The 20,464-nt window shown below is 46.8% G+C and overlaps 1 protein-coding gene and 2 pseudogenes across 4 annotated transcripts in view; 1 reads left to right on the top strand and 2 right to left on the bottom strand.

Annotated features, from left to right (window-relative positions):
* ptpn13 (protein tyrosine phosphatase non-receptor type 13) overlaps nt 1-4,588 on the top strand; it is a 159,323-nt gene extending 154,735 nt beyond the window's left edge. For all 4 annotated transcript variants that reach the window (XM_064977320.1, XM_064977319.1, XM_064977318.1 and 1 more), the window contains 8 exons: nt 934-989; nt 1,097-1,194; nt 1,549-1,697; nt 2,150-2,240; nt 2,889-3,226; nt 3,442-3,657; nt 3,763-3,825; nt 3,925-4,588. In XM_064977320.1, the coding sequence (XP_064833392.1) occupies nt 934-989; nt 1,097-1,194; nt 1,549-1,697; nt 2,150-2,240; nt 2,889-3,226; nt 3,442-3,657; nt 3,763-3,825; nt 3,925-4,002 (1,089 nt within the window). In that variant the 3' untranslated portion in view covers nt 4,003-4,588. The remainder of the gene's footprint in view (nt 1-933; nt 990-1,096; nt 1,195-1,548; nt 1,698-2,149; nt 2,241-2,888; nt 3,227-3,441; nt 3,658-3,762; nt 3,826-3,924) is intronic.
* Nucleotides 4,589-6,985: 2,397 nt separating this feature from the next.
* LOC135548082 (tubulin alpha-8 chain-like) lies at nt 6,986-9,303 on the bottom strand (annotated as a pseudogene).
* An 8,377-nt stretch (nt 9,304-17,680) lies between these two features.
* On the bottom strand, nt 17,681-20,020 carry LOC135548081 (tubulin alpha-8 chain-like; annotated as a pseudogene).
* Nucleotides 20,021-20,464: the final 444 nt, after the last annotated feature.

Raw genomic sequence — 20,464 nt, 5'->3', positions numbered from 1 at the left:
TCTCTTTCAATAATGGCAGGAATAGAGGAGGTCTTTATCCTAGTGAGATTGCTAAGGCGAACACCGCCATGTTTAGTTTTGCCCAACCTAGGTCAAGGCACAGACAGTCTCAATGGGGATAGTGAGCTGACTACACTGACTGTGCTAGTGGCAGACTTCACTACTGCCTGGCCTGCACCCTATTTCATTGTGGAGCTAGAGGAGTTAGAGCCCTGTCTATGTTGGTAGATAAGATGAGAGCACCCCTCCAGCTAGGATGGAGTCCGTCACTCCTCAACAGGCCAGGCTTGGTCCTGTTTGTTGGTGAGTCCCAGAAAGAGGGCCAATTATCTACAAATTCTATCTTTTGGGAGGGGCAGAAAACAGTTTTCAACTAGCGATTGAGTTGTGAGACTCTGCTGTAGAGCTCATCACTCCCCCTAACTGGGAGGGGGCCAGAGACTCTGCTGTAGAGCTCATCACTCCCCCTAACTGGGAGGGGGCCAGAGACTCTGCTGTCGAGCTCATCACTCCCCCTAACTGGGAGGGGGCCAGAGACTCTGCTGTCGAGCTCATCACTCCCCCTAACTGGGAGGGGGCCAGAGACTCTGCTGTAGAGCTCATCACTCCCCCTAACTGGGAGGGGGCCAGAGACTCTGCTGTAGAGCTCATCACTCCCCCTAACTGGGAGGGGGCCAGAGACTCTGCTGTAGAGCTCATCACTCCCCCTAACTGGGAGGGGGCCAGAGACTCTGCTGTCGAGCTCATCACTCCCCCTAACTGGGAGGGGGCCAGAGACTCTGCTGTCGAGCTCATCACTCCCCCTAACTGGGAGGGGGCCAGAGACTCTGCTGTCGAGCTCATCACTCCCCCTAACTGGGAGGGGGCCAGAGACAATTACAGTCCTGGAGGGTCAAAACTCAGCTTGTTTCTGTGTTGTGTGTGGAATTCCAGACCTCCCGGAAAGCCGACTGGAAAGAAGAAAGTGTTGACGACCCACTGAATGAAAGGTAAGGTGGGGCTCCAGAATAATGTGACTGAATGTCACCAGAGAACATTTTTGTATTTTTTTTTTGTATATATTTTTTTAAATCTCATATCGTATGTTCCTTCCCAGCTACCTGCAGATGACGTCAGAGCTTCCAGAAGAGGATGAGATTACCTGGGGGAGTGACGAGCTGCCTATAGAGAACATCAACTCCAAATTCACTGACGGTAAGCCCATCTATTTTATTTATTTATTTATTTTTTATTTTTTTTACCTTTATTTAACCAGGCAAGTCAGTTAAGAACAAATTCTTACTATAGAGAATATTAACTGGAAATTGACTTTGAGCGTGAACACCGCACCCAACGACTCAACGTCACCAATTTCATTGCCTAACCTTGATTGACCTTTGGATCTGCCGATTTTGAATGTCCTCTTCCAAAACATATGCAATTGAATGGATTTTCTCGAGTGAGTGGTTAGCTGAGTCTCTGGTTAGCTGAGTCTCTGGTTAGCTGAGTCTCTGGTTAGCTGAGTCTCTGGTTAGCTGCGTCTCAACATTCTCCTCCCCTCCCCCACAGATAAGCCCATCATTACAGAGGATGAGCTGACCTCTCTGCCCCTGGTGAAGGTGGTCCCTGAAGGACAATACACTGGGGCCAAACTCAACACTGTGGTGCGTATGCTGAGGGGTCTGCTCGAACAGAAGATCCCTTTGCAGGAGTTTGAGGTACGAACTTGTCTGTCTGATCTAGTATAGAAACCTCACATCTGGTGTCAAACTCATTCCACGGAGGGCCGAGTGTCTGTCGGTTTTCACTCCTCCCTCGTACTTGATGAATTAAGGTCACTAATTAGTAAAGAAATCCCTTCACCTGGTTGTCTAGGGCTTAATTGAAAGGGGGGGCTCCATTAGGCCCTCCCCCCTCCACTAGGCCCTCCATGGAATGAGTTTCACACCATTGCTCTACATTAAACAGCCTCAACATTATCCCCTCTTGGTTTTCTTCCATAGTATGTTGTTCTGAAGCTTTTTGTCTGGCGCTGGCCTGTGTTTATTACTTTCAAAATTACATTTAAAAAAACACTTCGATGCATAATACACGACATCACTATAATACAGAACATTTTATTTTCTTGAAAATCTGTAAAGTTACTTATTTCTACTTCTCTCTCCAAAAGAATCTGCAGAATCTACAGCCGCTGGACGACTGTCTAATTGGTCAGACGAAGGAAAACAAGAAGAAGAATCGTTATAAGAACATTGTCCCTTGTAAGTGTAGATAGAATGTCGCAACGAAAACACCACATTATCGCTGGAGATAGAATGTCGCAACGAAAACACCACATTATCGCTGGAGATAGAATGTCACAACGAAAACACCACATTATCGCTGGAGATAGAATGTCACAACGAACACACCACCCTATCGCTGGAGATAGAATGTCACAACGAACACACCACCCTATCGCTGGAGATAGAATGTCACAACGAACACACCACCCATTATCGCTGGAGATAGAATGTCACAACGAAAACACCACATTATCGCTGGAGATAGAATGTCACAACGAACACACCACCCATTATCGCTGGAGATAGAATGTCACAACGAAAACACCACCCATTATCGCTGAAGTGTTTTACCTGGGAATGGTGCAGATTATACGTGTCAATATTCCTCTATCTACTTCAATAATAGCCCAGCACAGGAGGCTGGTGGCACCTTAATTGTGAAGGACGGGCTCATGGTAATGGTTGGAGCGGAATGAGTAGAACGCAATCAAATATATAATTGGATACCATTCCTTTCCAGTCATTTATTATGAGCCGTCCTCCCCACAACAGCCTCCACTTAAGCCCAGTGCAGTATATAACGAGCCCAATCAAAGCTTCTCCTGTGTTCTCTTGTTTCTCCAGTCGATACCACCAGAGTGATCCTGGGTAAAAATGGTGGCTACATTAATGCCAACTTTATCAACATGCCAGTGAAAGATGAGAACTTCATGTTCATTGCTTGTCAAGGACCCCTACCCACCACTCTGGGTGACTTCTGGCAGATGATCTGGGAGCAGAAATCTAATGTCATTGCTATGATGACCCAGGAAGTGGAAGGGGGAAAGGTCAAATGTCAACGGTACTGGCCTGACACCCCGCGGACGGCTGAGATGGTGGACGAGAGGCTGCAGATCACCTTGGTCAAAGATCAGCACCTGGACAACTTTGTTATCCGTCTCATTGAGGTCAAAGATATCCAGGTGAGATTAGGTATACAGTAGGTTATAAGGACAGGAGCCCCAGAACAGAGCCTTGCAGGACTCCATACTTAACCGTGAAGAGATGTATTTTTCTAGAATTTTACTTTATTACCAAGTAAATGTAATAATAAGGTTAAACAAATAGAAACAAAAGCCAGTGCAAAATCATTTGGGTATTCAGAGCATCAGATAACGGCCTATCCCTCCTGTTCTAGACTGAAGAAATTCAACGCGTCACCCACCTGAACTACACCGGTTGGCCAGACCACGGTACGCCCTCGCAGCCTGAGCAGCTGTTGACGTTCATATCCTACATGAGGCACATCCACCAATCAGGACCCATCATCACGCACTGCAGTGCAGGGATTGGCCGATCCGGAACTCTCATCTGCGTAGACGTGGTTCTCGGCCTCATCAGTAAAGATGCTGATGTAAGTATGGTGACAAGACTATAGCTTTTATTATGCTTAAAAAAGGTCCAACCACACTTCTTCCAGTTTGAGAGATGATATTTTAACACGCACTACTGTTTTTAGTTTGATATTTCAGATGTGGTACGTAACATGAGGCTGCAGAGACAAGGAATGGTACAAACGGAGGTAACAACTACAATATGTTGATTCCTTTCAAGAGTCTGTAATGTACATGCTATTTCTGCATTAATAATAATATACATAATCATTGTTTATTCCACACAGGAACAATACATCTTCTGCTATCAAGTCATCTTATATGTGCTCCGATGTCTTCAAGCTGAGGAGAAAATCTCAGGATAGCAACCTTACGAAAGTCCCAATGTTGCGCACACCTGTTGGTGAGAGCAGAACAACGACGGAGACTACACACAGCACAGCACCAAGCAGTGGATTTACAAAACCACTGCTCAACCAACGCCTTAACAGTCTGGGATGGTGTCCCGAACACAGATCAAGCCTAGTATTGGATTTACTGGTACTTTCAATAGAGAATCTCCATTTAACATGGTTTTTAGTCCACGACCAGGCTCGATCTGTGTCTGGGGGAAGTAGTCCCTCACAGGAGTCTGTATATTTTTGTTTGCTTGACCTCTACCTCTGTAGCTGCTACCCCTTCTCTTAATGTATACACAAGAACAATACAGTTGATGTTCCCGTCTTATCTACATGAAAGCAATGTTTTTTTTTTATATAGATTGGCTTATGAAATATCTGAAAGTTAATAAATTCATATTTTAAAGATTTTGATGCTGGAAGTTGCCTTGACAGAATACGACAGTATTTGCATTGTAAATCGTATTATGGTTATTGCTGCCAGTGTTAAAGGAAATTAGTGTACATATTCATCTTTTGAAATATTGCAATTTGTAAATAAAAGTGAAATTTACATGTTGGTACTTTATTTAAAAGCAATTGGCATTTCCTATGCACTTTTGAGTAGTTATTTACCTGGCTAGTTAAAGGTTAACAAAATGACAATGGCCTTAATGTATTCTAGTCTGCCAACTAAGTATTTGCAAGCGTATCAGTGTTTCCCCACATGCTGGTCTGAGGGTGAAGTGGAATTAAGTCTGTCTGACCAAAGCCAAAAGAGAAGTGCCATCCGGGCCTTGATTTACTGCAACCTTTCCCTTGGTAGGGAGCAGTAAGAGTTCTGAAAACCTCATGTATCAAAGATTAGCCTTGGTTTCAGCCAAATGTTAAGGAACCAATGTGATCAGGATATGGGCCAAAATTTGATACAAGTTAGTGATCTGAAGTCAACCAAATGGGGAAGAGTGTCGGCCATTCAAGAGAATTGGGTCTAATGCACTTTAGTTGCACCAAAAGTCAGTGGTTTTCATGTTATTCACAAGTAAATTGTTCCAGAGAACATCCTCCCCACCCTTCCAGAGAACAAGACTCCCTAAATTGTATCAGCATATCGATTGCGCAACCAGGGATCATTGCTATTCTAACTTCCGCGATGTATATAAGGCCCTCCCCCGCACTCCTTTCGGAAAAGCTGACCACGACTCCATTTTGTTGCTCCCTGCCGACAGACAGAATCTAAAACAAGAAGCTCCCACGCTGAGGTCTGTTCAACGCTGGGCCGACCAATCTGATTCCATGCTCCAAGACTGCTTCCATCACGTGGACATGTTTCGTATTGCGTCAAACAACAACATTGACGAATACGCTGATTCGGTGAGCGAGTATATTAGAACATGAGTTGAAGATGTCGTTCCCATAGCAACGATTAAAACATTCCCAAACCAGAAACCGTGTATTGATGGCAGCATTTGCGTGAAACTGAAACACGAACCACTGCTTTAATCAGGGCAAGGTGACTGGAAACGTGACCGAATACAAACAGTGTAGCTATTCCCTCTGCAAGGCAATCAAACAAGCTAAGCGTCAGTATAGAGACGAAGTAGAATCGTAATTCAACGGCTCAGACACAAGAGGTATGTGGCAGGGTCTACAGTCAATCACTGATTACAAAAAGAAAACCAGCCCAGTCACGGACCAGGATGCCTTGCTCCCAGGCAGACTAAATAACTTTTTTGCCCGCTTTGAGGACAATGAAGTGCCACTGACACGCCCACAACCAAAACATGCGGACTCTCCTTCACTGCAGCCGAGGTGAGTAAAACATTTAAACGTGTTAACCCTCAAGGCTGCAGGCCCAGAAGGCATCCCCAGCCGCGCCCTCAGAGCATACGCAGACCAGCTGGCTGGTGTGTTTACGGACATATTCAATCAATCCCTATCCCAGTCTGCTGTTCCCACATGCTTCAAGAGGGCCACCATTGTTCCTGTTCCCAAGAAAGCTAAGTTAACTGAGCTAAACGACTACCGCCCCGTAGCACTCACTTCCGTCATCATGAAGTGCTTTGAGAGACTAGTCAAGGACCATATCACCTCCACCCTACCTGACACCCTAGACCCACTCCAATTTGCTTACCGCCCAAATAGGTCCAACCACACTGCCCTAACCCATCTGGACAAGAGGAATACCTACGTGAGAATGCTGTTCGACTACAGCTCAGCATTTAACACCATCGTACCCACCAAACTCATTAAGCTTGAGACCCTGGGTCTCGACCCCGCCCTGTGCAACTGGGTACTGGACTTCCTGACGGGCCGCCCCCAGGTAACATCTCCACCCTTCAACACTGGGGCCCCACAAGGGTGCGTTCTGAGCCCTCTCCTGTACTCCCACGCCTCCAACTCAATCAAGTTTGCGGACGACAGTGGTAGGCTTGATTACCAACAACGACGAGATGGCCTACAGGGAGGGCCCGAGGAGTGTGGTGTCAGAAATAACCTCACACTCGTCAACAAAACTAAGGAGATGATTGGGAACACCCCCCTATCCACATCGATGGATCAGTAGTGGAGAGGGTAGCAAGTTCCTCGGCTTACACAGACAGCTTAACAGCCACCACTAACATTGAGTGGCTGCTGCCAACACACTGACTCAACTCCAGCCACTTTAAACCATGCTACTTAATGTTTACATACGTATGAGAAATGATCTACGTGTATCACTAGCCACTGTTTACATTCTCCTGCCTATGCCGCTCTGTACCATCACTCATATCTTTATGTACATATTCTTTATCCCTTTACACTTGTGTAAAGTAGTTTTGGAATTGTTGGTTATTACTGCATTGGAACTAGAAGCACAAGCATTTCGCTACACTCGCATTAACATCTGCTAACCATGTGTATGTGACAAATAAAATTTGATTTGATTTAGAAACTGATACTGTAAACTGAGTAATACATAAAGACACAATTCAAATGCATTTGGTTTTTATTGAAAATTGCTTTGGACGAGTTCCTTTCAAGAGAACAAGATTGACAGATTTAGTATTCATCCTCCTCGTCCTCACAGGCGTCCCCAGAGTCTGCCCCCACCTCCTCATAGTCCTTCTCCAGAGCAGCCATGTCCTCTCTGGCCTCAGAGAACTCCCCCTCCTCCATGCCCTCACCCACGTACCAGTGCACGAAGGCTCTCTTGGCATACATCAGGTCGAACTTGTGGTCCAGACGACTCCAAGCCTCAGCGATGGCTGTGGTGTTACTCAGCATACACACAGCCCTCTGGACCTTGGCCTGGTCTCCTCCAGGAACCACCGTAGGCGGTTGGTAGTTGATCCCCACCTTGAACCCAGTGGGACACCAATCTACAAACTGGATGCTGCGCCGGGTCTTGATGCTGGCGATGGCTGCGTTGACATCTTTGGGAACCACGTCGCCGCGGTACAACAAGCAGCAGGCCATGTACTTGCCGCGTCTGGGATCACACTTCACCATCTGGTTAGCCGGCTCAAAGCAGGCGTTGGTGATCTCGGGGACAGAGAGCTGCTCGTGGTAGGCCTTTTCTACTGAGATGATGGGGGCATAGGTGACCAGGGGAAAGTGGATACGGGGTAAGGCACAAGGTTGGTCTGGAACTCTGTCAGGTCTACATTGAGAGCTCCATCGAAGCGTAGGGAGGCTGTGATGGAGGAGACAATCTGGGCGATGAGGCGGTTCAGGTTGGTGTAAGATGGCCGCTCCACTCCCAGGTTACGCTTGCAGATGTCAAAGATGGCCTCGTTGTCCACCATGAAAGAGCAGTCAGAGTGCTCCAGGGTGGTGTGGGTGGTCAGGATGGAGTTGTAGGGCTCCACCACTGCTGTGGACACCTGGGGAGCAGGGTAGACTGAGAATTCTAGTTTGGACTTCTTGCCGTAATCCACAGACAGGCGTTCCATCAACAAGGAAGTAAAACCAGAGCCGGTCCCTCCGCCAAAACTATGGAAGATGAGGAACCCTTGTAGTCCAGTGCATTGGTCAGCCTGATGACAGAAGACATGGAATCATTAGTAATTCACCCAATGTTGGGGCTTTGAAAGATTTAAACTAAACATTCAGCAGTTAAACCCAAAAAATAAGATTGATTTCAATTTAAATGTTCTAAACTGGATGGTAAACAGCAGTGGCCCTGCAAACATTCAGCAGCGCACCATTTTACGCATCCTGTCCATGACAGAGTCCACAATCTCCTTGCCGATGGTGTAATGGCCACGAGCGTAGTTATTGGCAGCGTCTTCCTTGCCACTGATGAGTTGTTCAGGGTGATACAGCTGACGGTAGTGGCCAGCCCTGATCTCATCTACAACAAATCATGGACATACATATGAACACAATATAAGAAGGCAATGTTATACCACACAGGACAGAACAGCAGCAAAGGCTACAAACACTGAATCATTACAAAATGCATACCATGAACTGTTTACCAATTTGGGGCAGACAGAGCCTGCTCCCAGATCTGTTTGTGCAGTCTTCAAAACGCTTTAAGGTCATTCAATGACAATGAACATAGGCGTAAGCAAAACCACACAACAGATCTGAGACCAGGTTAAGGCCACCACTATACATGCAGCTTCCTCACCCACAACAGTAGGCTCCAGATCTAAGAAGATGGCCCTGGGAACATATTTCCCAGCCCCAGTCTCACTGAAGAAGGTGCCAAACGATGAGTCAGTCAATTGAGGAGCAGTGTTCGCATGGATGGTCCCATCTGGCTGGAAACCATGCTCCAGACAATACAACTCCCAGCATGCATTGCCCATCTGGACTCCTGCTTGGCCGATGTGGACGGAAATGCACTCCCTCTGTCGAGATAAACACTCCTTAGTCGATCAATAATTTATAAAAGGGGGGACTGAGCCCAGCAATCATAAATCCTGACATTAAAGCTGGGAGGAGAAGAAACTGTCACCTCCAACAAATCTCACAACTCATTATCAGTTCTCATTTATCCTGAATGTACATTTGATATGAACAAAACAGGAAATTAGCACAGGGAAGCACAAGTCGAGATTTAAAAAAAAAAAATGACAAAGCAGTCATGTTGAATTAAAAATAACTCACCATTTTTCCTGCAGTTATGTAGAATAGATGGCCTTTTTGAGGAATTAATGAAACCTGAAACAGTTTCAGCACAAGCGTTTACATATCAAATTGACGTAAGTAAAGTATCATAGGCTAGGCTACATGTTGAACTCCAAACACACTCACTCACTTACCTTTGAACACAATGGCAGTCTGCTTCATGGGCCAGTTTATATGGTATCAGGGTGAGGTGTAGTAGGTGTGGCTATTCAAATGACCTTTGACCATTGACCAAGGGGTCGTGTATGTTTTATGATGATGATCCTGAGGTAAATGTTCAATTTAAAAGTTTATTTTAATTTTGTTAAAGACAATAAAAATCTAACTACATGTTTCTGAATCTGCACGTCTAACAGTGGTTCATATATTTGAACAAATTGGTATGAAGTAACGACCAGGTACAACTGATATATTTATTCTCAAAGTTGCCAGGATGCCAGGTGCCCTAATTAAATCAGTACACTCATAACAACTTAAGCATTACATAAATAGCAAATAAGCCATTTATTTGTTGTTGTTAACCAAATCCGACACTCATTGACCTCTATACAAAACTCCTAATTTGGTGGGTGGAAAATTGCAAAAATTCCACCTGCTGGAGGGAGAGATTTTTCGCAGAGTTGGGCCTCTCTCCTTCTCTTCCTCTCTGGTAGCTATAGCTCTTTGTGAACAGGAATAATCATGGTTGCCACTAGTTAAGTCACAAAGGGTTTGTTTGGCCCTGTCCGGTGGTGTCCTCGGATGGGGCCACAGTGTCTCCTGATGCCTCCTGTCTCAGCCTCCAGTATTTATGCTGCAGTAGTTTATGTGTCGGGGGGCTGGGTCAGTTTGTTATATCTGGAGTACTTCTCCTGTCCAATTTGGTGTCCTGTGTGAATCTAAGTCTACGTTCTCTAATTCTCTCCTTCTCTCTCTTTGTCTCTTTCGGAGGACCTGAGTCCTAGGACCATGCCCCAGGACTACCTGACATGATGACTCCTTGCTGTCCCCAGTCCACCTGGCCGTGCTGCTGCTCCAGTTTCAACTGTTCTGCCTTATTATTATTCGACCATGCTGGTCATTTATGAACATTTGAACATCTTGGCCATGTTCTGTTATAATCTCCATCCGGCACAGCCAGAAGAGGACTGGCCACCCCACATATGCTCTCTCTAATTCTCTTTATTTCTCTCACTCGGAGGACCTGAGCCCTAGGACCATGCCCCAGGATTACCTGACATGATGACTCCTTGCTGTCCCCAGTCCACCTGGCCGTGTTGCTGCTCCAGTTTCAACTGTTCTGCCTTAGTATTATTCGACCATGCTGGTAATTTATGAACATTTGAACATCTTGGCCATGTTCTGTTATAATCTCCACCCGGCACAGCCAGAAGAGGACTGGCCACAGTGGGAACACCCCTATCCACATCGATGGACCCACATAGCCTGGTTCCTCTCTAGGTTTCTTCCTAGGTTTTGGCCTTTCTAGGGAGTTTTTCCTAACCACCGTGCTTCTACACCTGCATTGCTTGCTGTTTGGGGTTTTAGGCTGGGTTTCTGTACAGCACTTTGAGATATCAGCTGATGTAAGAAGGGCTATATAAATACATTTGATTTGATTTGATTTATAAATTCACTCTGGCTATCTACTCCTATTTCAGAGCACCTTCGTCTGAGTGTGCCAGAGCAAAGAATTACTGATGAATTTACAAACCCGCACCACGCGTTGAATATGACCGGTGTCAGTAAACGTTGGCAAAATCTTTAGCCATCAACGCTCTAGACAACACTAAAACAGCCAAACCAACAATGCTCGGGTGAATAACTTGGTCACAGTGAGCTGTTCTCTCATTTGTATCAGGAAGGAGCTAGCAAGATAGATAACTAGAAATGGTATTCATTAATTCCACTGACTGCATGTTTTGTTGGTTAAGGCACTTCCGGATTTTCATTTGGCTCACTTGCAGCCAACACAACATTCTCCTCAGCTTTTTGGCTTTGCCACGACCACCACCACTGTCACCCAAGGGACATCCAGCCAACTTTAGGAAGCATTGGCGTCAACATGGGCCAGCATCCCTGTGGAACTCTTTAGACATCTCGTAGAGTCCACGCCTCGACGAATTGATGCCGTATGAGAGCAAAATGAATGCAGCTCAATATTAGGAAGATGTTCCTCATGTTTTGTACACTCAGTGTACATTTGGCTTTGTGTTTTAGGTAATTATCCTCCTGAAAGTTGAGTTTGTCTCCCAGTGTCTGTTGGAAAGCAGACTGAACCAGGTTTTCCTCTAGAATTATGCCTGGACTTGGCTCTTTTCTGTTTCTTTAAATCCTAAAATAACTCCCAAACCCAAAACATGATACAGCCACCATCATGCTTGAAAATATGAAGAGATATACTCAGTGATGTGTTGGATTTGCCCCAAACATACCACTTTCAGGACAAAAGCTACATTTCTTTGCCATATTTTCTGCAGTATTTAGTGCCTTGTTACAAACAGGATGTGTGTTTTGGAATATTTTAATTCTGTACAGGCTTCCTTTTCACTCCTTTGCATTGGAAAATCTCCCTGGTCTTTGTGGTTGGATCTGTGTTTAAAATTCACTGAGGGACCTTACAGATCATTTTATGGGGTACAGAGATGGGATAGTCATTCAAGAGTTAAACACAATAATTGCACACAGAGTGAACCCATGCAATTTATTATGTTTCTTGTTAAGCTATTATTTAATCCTGAATTTATGCTGAATTTATTCATGCTTGCCATAACAACAATGTTGAATATTTGTTGACTCAAGACATTTCAGCTTTTCATTAATTAATATATAAACATTTTTAAAAACATAATTCCACTTTGATATTATGGGGTATTGTGTGGAGATCAGTGACACAATTTCAATTTAATCTATTGTAAATTCAGGCTGTAACAACAAAATGTGGAAAAGGGACTCCTTCCCTTTCCCACATTTTGTTACGTTACAGCCTCATTCTAAAACGGATTAAATTAATAAGTATTCAGACCCTTTGCTATGAGATTTGAAATTGAGTTCAGGTCCATCTTGTTTCCATTGACCATCCTAGAGATGTTTCTACAACTTGATTGGAGTCCACCTGTGGTAAATTCAATTTATTGGACATGATTTGTAAAGGCGCACACCTGTCTATATAAGGTTCCAGAGTTGACAGTGCATGTTAGAGCAAAAACCAATCCATGAGGTCGATGCAATTGTTCATAGAGCTCTGAGACAGCATTGTGTCGGCACAGATCTGAGGAAGGGTACCAAAAAATGTCTGCAGCATTGAAGGTTCCCAAGAACACAGTGGCCTCCATCATTCGTAATAGAAGAAGATTGGAACCATCAAGACTCTTCCTAGAGCTGGCCGCCCGGCAAAACTAAGGAATCGGGGGAGAAGGGCCTTGGTCATGGAGGTGACCAAGAACCCAATGGTCAATCTGAAAGAGCTTCAGAGTTCCTCTGTGGAGATGCGAGAACCTTCCAGAAGGACAACCATCTCTGTAGCACTCCACCAATCAGGCCTTTACGGTGGAGTGACCAGACGGAAGCCACTCCTCATCTCCACCCCGCTGATCCTCGACACTGGGGCCCCACAAGGGTCCGTTCTGAGCCCTCTCCTGTACTCCCTGTTCACCCACGCCTCCAACTCAATCAAGTTTGCGGACGACACAACAGTGGTAGGCTTGATTACCAACAACGGCGAGACGGCCTACAGGGAGGAGGTGAGGGCCCGAGGAGTGTGGTGTCAGGAAAATAACCTCACACTCAACAAAACTAAGGAGATGACTGTGGACTTCAGGAAACAGCAGAGGGAACAGTAGTGGAGAGGGTAGCAAGTACCTCGGCGTACACATCACAGACAAACTGAATTGGTCCACCCACACAGCATCGTGAAGGCGCAGCAGCGCCTCTTCAACCTCAAGCTGAATTTCTTCAGACTCCTGTCACCAAAAGCACTCAAACTTCTACAGATGCACAATCGAGAGTATCCTGTCGGGCTGTATCACCGCCCACAACGCATCACCGGGGGCAAACTACCTGCCCTCCAGGACACCTACACCACCCGATGTCACAGGAAGGCCATAAAGATCATCAAGGACAACAACCACGCGAGGTCAGTACCGGTGCATCAAAGCTGGGACTGAGAGTGTCACGGCTTTCGTTGTGGGAAGGAGGAGCGGACCAAAATGCAGCGTGGTTGTTATTCATTTTATTTTAATAAAGAAAACTATACACTAATAAACTAACAAAATAACAAACGTGCGAAAACCTAAACAGCCCTATCTGGTGCAAAACACAGACACAGGAACAATCACCCACAAACACACAGTGAAACCCAGGCTACCTAAATATGGTTCCCAATCAGAGACAATGACTAACACCTGCCCCTGATTGAGAACCATATCAGGCCAAACACAGAAATAGACAAACAAGACATCCAACATAGAATGCCCACTCAGATCACACCCTGACCAACCAAAACATAGAAACATACAAAGTAAACTATGGCCAGGGCGTGACAGTATCCCCCCCCAAGGTGCGGACTCCGGCCGCAAAACCTGAACCTATCGGGGATGGTCTGGGTGGGCATCTGTCCGCGGAGGCGGCTTTGGTGCTGGACGTGGCCCCCACTTCACCGCAGTCTTCCCCCACCTTGTCCGCTTCCGTGACCTCCCAGCCACGGCAACCCTACTTATCAACACGGGACAGAGGGGCAGCTCGGGACAGAGGGGCAGCTCGGGACAGAGGGGCTCTTCAGACTCTGGCAGCAGCGCCGGACAGGCGGGAGACTCCGGCAGCAGCGCCGGATAGGCGGGAGACTCCGGCAGCAGCGCCGGACAGGCGGGAGACTCCGGCAGCAGCGCCGGACAGGCGGGAGACTCCGGCAGCACAGGAGAGGAGGAAGGCTCTTTCAGATCCTGGCTGACTGGCGGATCTGGAAGAATCTGGCTGACTGGCGGATCTGGAAGAGTCTGGCAGACTGACGGTTCCAGCAGATCCTGGCTGACTGGCGGATCTGGAAGAGTCTGGTTGACTGGCAGATCTGGAAGAGTCTGGCTGACTGGCAGATCTGGAAGAGTCTGGCTGACTGGCAGATCTGGAAGAGTCTGGCTGACTGGCAGATCTGGAAGAGTCTGGCTGACTGGCAGATCTGGAAGAGTCTGGTTGACTGGCAGATCTGGAAGAGTCTGGTTGACTGGCAGATCTGGAAGAGTCTGGTTGACTGGCGGATCTGGAAGAGTCTGGCTGACTGGCGGATCTGGAAGAGTCTGGCTGACTGGCAGATCTGGAAGAGTCTGGCAGACTGACGGCTCTGGCTGCTCCATGCAGATTGGCAGCTCTGACAGCTTCTTGCAGACTGGCAGCTCTGGCTGCTCCATGCAGACTGGCAGCTCTGGCAGCTCCTTGCAGACTGGCAGCTCTGGCAGCTCCTTGCAGACTGGCAGCTCCTTGCAGACTGGCAGCTCCTTGCAGACTGGCAGCTCCTTGCCGACTGGCAGCTCCTTGCCGACTGGCAGCTCCTTGCAGACTGGCAGCTCCATGCAGACTGGCAGCTCCATGCAGACTGACATCTCTGGCTGCTACATGCAGACTGACAGCTCTGGCTGCTCCATGCAGACTGACAGCTCTGGCTGCTCCATGCAGACTGGCAGCTCTGGCTGCTTCATGCAGGCTGGCAGCTCTGGCTGCTCCATGCAGGCTGGCAGCTCTGGCTGCGCTAAACAGGCAGGAGACTCCGGCAACGCTGTAGAGGCGGAAGGCTCTGGCAGCGCTAAACAGGCGGGAGACTCCAGCAGCGCAGGAGAGGTTGAAGGCTCTGGCTGCGCTGAACAGGCGGGAGACTCTGTCAGCGCTGTAGAGGAGGAAGGCTCTGGCTGCGCTGAACGGGCGGGAGACTCCGGCAGCGCAGGAGAGGAGAAAGGCTTGGGCAGCGCTGAACAGGCGGGAGACTCCGGCAGCGCAGGAGAGGAAGGCTCCGGCAGCGCTGGAGAGGCGAGGCGCACTGTAGGCCTGATGCGTGGTGCTGGCACTGGTGGTACTGGGCCGAGGACACGCACAGGAAGCCTGGTGCGGGGAGCTGCCATCGGAGGGCTGGTGTGTGGAGGTGGCACAGGATGGGCTAGACCGTGAAGGCGTACTGGAGATCTTGAGAGCAGTGCTGGCACAGGACATGCAAGGCTAGGGAGGTGCACAGGAGGCCTGGTGCGTGAGGCTGGCACCAACTTCACCAGCCGACTAACACGCATCTCAGGACGAGTATGGAGCGCTGTCCCAGGTGCCATCAAATCCCCAACACGCTCCGTCGGGCGAATGCCATACTTAAAGCACCAACATAGCAACTCCCTCATTACTCTCTCCTCCAATTTCCCCATTAACTCCTTCACAGTCTCTGTTTCGCTCACCTCAAACACCGGCTCTGGTTCTGGTCTCCTCCTTGGCTCCTCACAATAAACAGGGAGAGTGGGCTCAGGACTGACTCCTGACTCTGCCACACTCTCCCTGAGCCCCCCCCCCAAGACATTTTTGGGGCTGACTCTCGGGTTTCCATCTGCGTCGCCGTGCTGCCTCCCCTTCCTGGCGCCTCTCCGCTTTTGCCGCCTCCAGTTCTTCCTTGGGGCGGCGATATTCTCCAGGCTGAGCCCAGGGTCCTTCTCCGTCTAATTCGTCCTCCCATGTCCATTCCTTTTTTTGTTGCTCCTGCTGTTGCTTTTGCCTGTTACCACGCTGCTTGGTCCTGTTGTGGTGGGTGATTCTGTCACGGCTTTCGTTGTGGGAAGGAGGAGCGGACCAAATCAAATCAAATTTTATTTGTCACATACACATGGTTAGCAGATGTTAATGCGAGTGTAGCGAAATGCTTGTGCTTCTAGTTCCGACAATGCAGTAATAACCAACAAGTAATCTAACTAACAATTCCAAAACTAATTTCTTATACACAGTGTAAGGGGATAAAGAATATGTACATAAAGATATGAATGAGTGATGGTGCAGAGCCGCATAGGCAAGATACAGTAGATGGTATCGAGTACAGTATATACATATGAGATGAGTATGTAAACAAAGTGGCATAGTTAAAGTGGCTAGTGATACATGTATTACATAAGGATGCAGTAGATTATATAGAGTACAGTATATACGTTGTGGCAAACCTCTTCAAGATTAGGAGCGTTTGTCACAAACTAAGTGGTAAACTGTCACCAAATCACCCAAGAATGAGAGTTCTTTCGAACAGGACAGTACCTGTGTGTTTGTTTCTCCATCCTGGTCCACCCAGGCCGTAGGCGAGGTCAAGGATAGCAGGGTTCGGTACACGAATCGGGTTCTCGGTAGGTCCAGGTCCAAACGCCAACAGGTAAGTCCAAAACAGTCCAGCTCATACACGGTAAATGCAGCCAATCTCTATTGTCTCTATCTCTATTGTTCATAGATCCTTCCAGCACTCTCTTCTTCTCTTCCTGGTTTTTCTTGACCCTTTATCTGTGGGTTGGCTCCACCTTCTGAGGGTTCCCCTTGCTTCTGGAACTTGTAGTTTTGGTGGTCGGCCATTTTGTGATCTGTAGTTCTGACAGGGAGCTGGCTGGGATCCATTCCGTTGTCCTGGTTGAAAGGCAGAACACAGGATCCGCTTCGCGAAAGTCATATTCTTGGTCGTACTGATGGTGAGTAGTTCTTCTCGACTGTATGTAATGAAACCTAAGATGACCTGGGGTACTAATGTAAGAAATAACACGTAAAAAAACTGCATAGTTTCCTAGGAACGCGAAGCGAGGCGGCCATCTCTGTCGGCGCCGGAAGAGAAAGCACACAATGCAGCGTGGTTGTTATTCATTTTAATAAAGAAAACTATACACTAATAAACAAAATAACAAACGTGTGAAAACCTAAACAGCCCTATCTGGTGCAAAACACAGACACAGGAACAATCACCCACAAACACACAGTGAAACCCAGGCTACCTAAATATGGTTCCCAATCAGAGACAATGACTAACACCTGCCCCTGATTGAGAACCATATCAGGCCAAACACAGAAATAGACAAGACATCCAACATGGAATGCCCACTCAGATCACACCCTGACCAACCAAAACATACAAAGTAAACTATGGCCAGGGCGTGACAGAGAATGAAAAACACCTCTCAAAGCCATCAGACTGTTAAACAGCCACCAACACACTAAAGTGGCTGGAGTTCAGTCAATGGGAATTGATGCAAAATATATTAGCTACTTTAAACAATGCTACTTAATGTTTACATACGTATGAGAAATAATGTAGGGTGTCTACATGTATCACTAGCCACTGTTTACATTCTCCTGCCTATGCCGCTCTGTACCATCACTCATATCTTTGTGTAAAGGGATAAAGAATATTCACTTGTGTAAAGTAGTTTTGGAATTGTTGGTTATTACTGCATTGGAACTAGAAGCACAAGCATTTTGCTACACTCGCATTAACATCTGCTAACCATGTGTATGTGACAAATAAAATTTGATTTGATTTAGAATCTGATACTGTAAACTGAGTAATACATAAAGACAAGAATTCAAATGCATTTGGTTTTTATTGAAAATTGCTTTGGACGAGTTCCTTTCAAGAGAACAAGATTGACAGATTTAGTATTCATCCTCCTCGTCCTCACAGGCGTCCCCAGAGTCTGCCCCCACCTCCTCATAGTCCTTCTCCAGAGCAGCCATGTCCTCTCTGGCCTCAGAGAACTCCCCCTCCTCCATGCCCTCACCCACGTACCAGTGCACGAAGGCTCTCTTGGCATACATCAGGTCGAACTTGTGGTCCAGACGACTCCAAGCCTCAGCGATGGCTGTGGTGTTACTCAGCATACACACAGCCCTCTGGACCTTGGCCTGGTCTCCTCCAGGAACCACCGTAGGCGGTTGGTAGTTGATCCCCACCTTGAACCCAGTGGGACACCAATCTACAAACTGGATGCTGCGCCGGGTCTTGATGCTGGCGATGGCTGCGTTGACATCTTTGGGAACCACGTCGCCGCGGTACAACAAGCAGCAGGCCATGTACTTGCCGCGTCTGGGATCACACTTCACCATCTGGTTAGCCGGCTCAAAGCAGGCGTTGGTGATCTCGGGGACAGAGAGCTGCTCGTGGTAGGCCTTTTCTACTGAGATGATGGGGGCATAGGTGACCAGGGGAAAGTGGATACGGGGTAAGGCACAAGGTTGGTCTGGAACTCTGTCAGGTCTACATTGAGAGCTCCATCGAAGCGTAGGGAGGCTGTGATGGAGGAGACAATCTGGGCGATGAGGCGGTTCAGGTTGGTGTAAGATGGCCGCTCCACTCCCAGGTTACGCTTGCAGATGTCAAAGATGGCCTCGTTGTCCACCATGAAAGAGCAGTCAGAGTGCTCCAGGGTGGTGTGGGTGGTCAGGATGGAGTTGTAGGGCTCCACCACTGCTGTGGACACCTGGGGAGCAGGGTAGACTGAGAATTCTAGTTTGGACTTCTTGCCGTAATCCACAGACAGGCGTTCCATCAACAAGGAAGTAAAACCAGAGCCGGTCCCACCGCCAAAACTATGGAAGATGAGGAACCCTTGTAGTCCAGTGCATTGGTCAGCCTGATGACAGAAGACATGGAATCATTAGTAATTCACCCAATGTTGGGGCTTTGAAAGATTTAAACTAAACATTCAGCAGTTAAACCCAAAAAATAAGATTGTTTATGATAAAGTTCAGCCAAGCTAACCAGTCAATGATTTCAATTTAAAAGTTCTAAACTGGATGGTAAACAGCAGTGGCCCTGCAAACATTCAGCAGCGCACCATTTTACGCATCCTGTCCATGACAGAGTCCACAATCTCCTTGCCGATGGTGTAATGGCCACGAGCGTAGTTATTGGCAGCGTCTTCCTTGCCACTGATGAGTTGTTCAGGGTGATACAGCTGACGGTAGTGGCCAGCCCTGATCTCATCTACAACAAATCATGGACATACATATGAACACAATATAAGAAGGCAATGTTATACCACACAGGACAGAACAGCAGCAAAGGCTACAAACACTGAATCATTACAAAATGCATACCATGAACTGTTTACCAATTTGGGGCAGACAGAGCCTGCTCCCAGATCTGTTTGTGCAGTCTTCAAAACGCTTTAAGGTCATTCAATGACAATGAACATAGGCGTAAGCAAAACCACACAACAGATCTGAGACCAGGTTAAGGCCACCACTATACATGCAGCTTCCTCACCCACAACAGTAGGCTCCAGATCTAAGAAGATGGCCCTGGGAACATATTTCCCAGCCCCAGTCTCACTGAAGAAGGTGCCAAACGATGAGTCAGTCAATTGAGGAGCAGTGTTCGCATGGATGGTCCCATCTGGCTGGAAACCATGCTCCAGACAATACAACTCCCAGCATGCATTGCCCATCTGGACTCCTGCTTGGCCGATGTGGACGGAAATGCACTCCCTCTGTCGAGATAAACACTCCTTAGTCGATCAATAATTTATAAAAGGGGGGACTGAGCCCAGCAATCATAAATCCTGACATTAAAGCTGGGAGGAGAAGAAACTGTCACCTCCAACAAATCTCACAACTCATTATCAGTTCTCATTTATCCTGAATGTACATTCTATATGAACAAAACAGGAAATTAGCACAGGGAAGCACAAGTCGAGATTTAAAAAAAAAATGACAAAGCAGTCATGTTGAATTAAAAATAACTCACCATTTTTCCTGCAGTTATGTAGAATAGATGGCCTTTTTGAGGAATTAATGAAACCTGAAACAGTTTCAGCACAAGCGTTTACATATCAAATTGACGTAAGTAAAGTATCATAGGCTAGGCTACATGTTGAACTCCAAACACACTCACTCACTTACCTTTGAACACAATGGCAGTCTGCTTCATGGGCCAGTTTATATGGTATCAGGGTGAGGTGTAGTAGGTGTGGCTTTTCAAATGACCTTTGACCATTGACCAAGGGGTCGTGTATGTTTTATGATGATGATCCTGAGGTAAATGTTCAATTTAAAAGTTTATTTTAATTTTGTTAAAGACAATAAAAATCTAACTACATGTTTCTGAATCTGCACGTCTAACAGTGGTTCATATATTTGAACAAATTGGTATGAAGTAACGACCAGGTTCAACTGATAATATTTATTCTCAAAGTTGCCAGGATGCCAGGTGCCCTAATTAAATCAGTACACTCATAACAACTTAAGCATGACATAAAAGCAAATAAGCCATTTATTTGATGTTGTTAACCAAATCCGACACTCATTGACCTCTATACAAAACTCCTAATTTGGTGGGTGGAAAATTGCAAAAATTCCACCTGCTGGA

Source organism: Oncorhynchus masou, chromosome 11, assembly GCF_036934945.1.
Source record: "Oncorhynchus masou masou isolate Uvic2021 chromosome 11, UVic_Omas_1.1, whole genome shotgun sequence".
Classification (NCBI taxonomy): Eukaryota; Metazoa; Chordata; class Actinopteri; order Salmoniformes; family Salmonidae; genus Oncorhynchus; species Oncorhynchus masou.
Note: the sequence above shows the minus strand (reverse complement) of the source record. Positions and strands in the feature narration are given on the sequence as shown.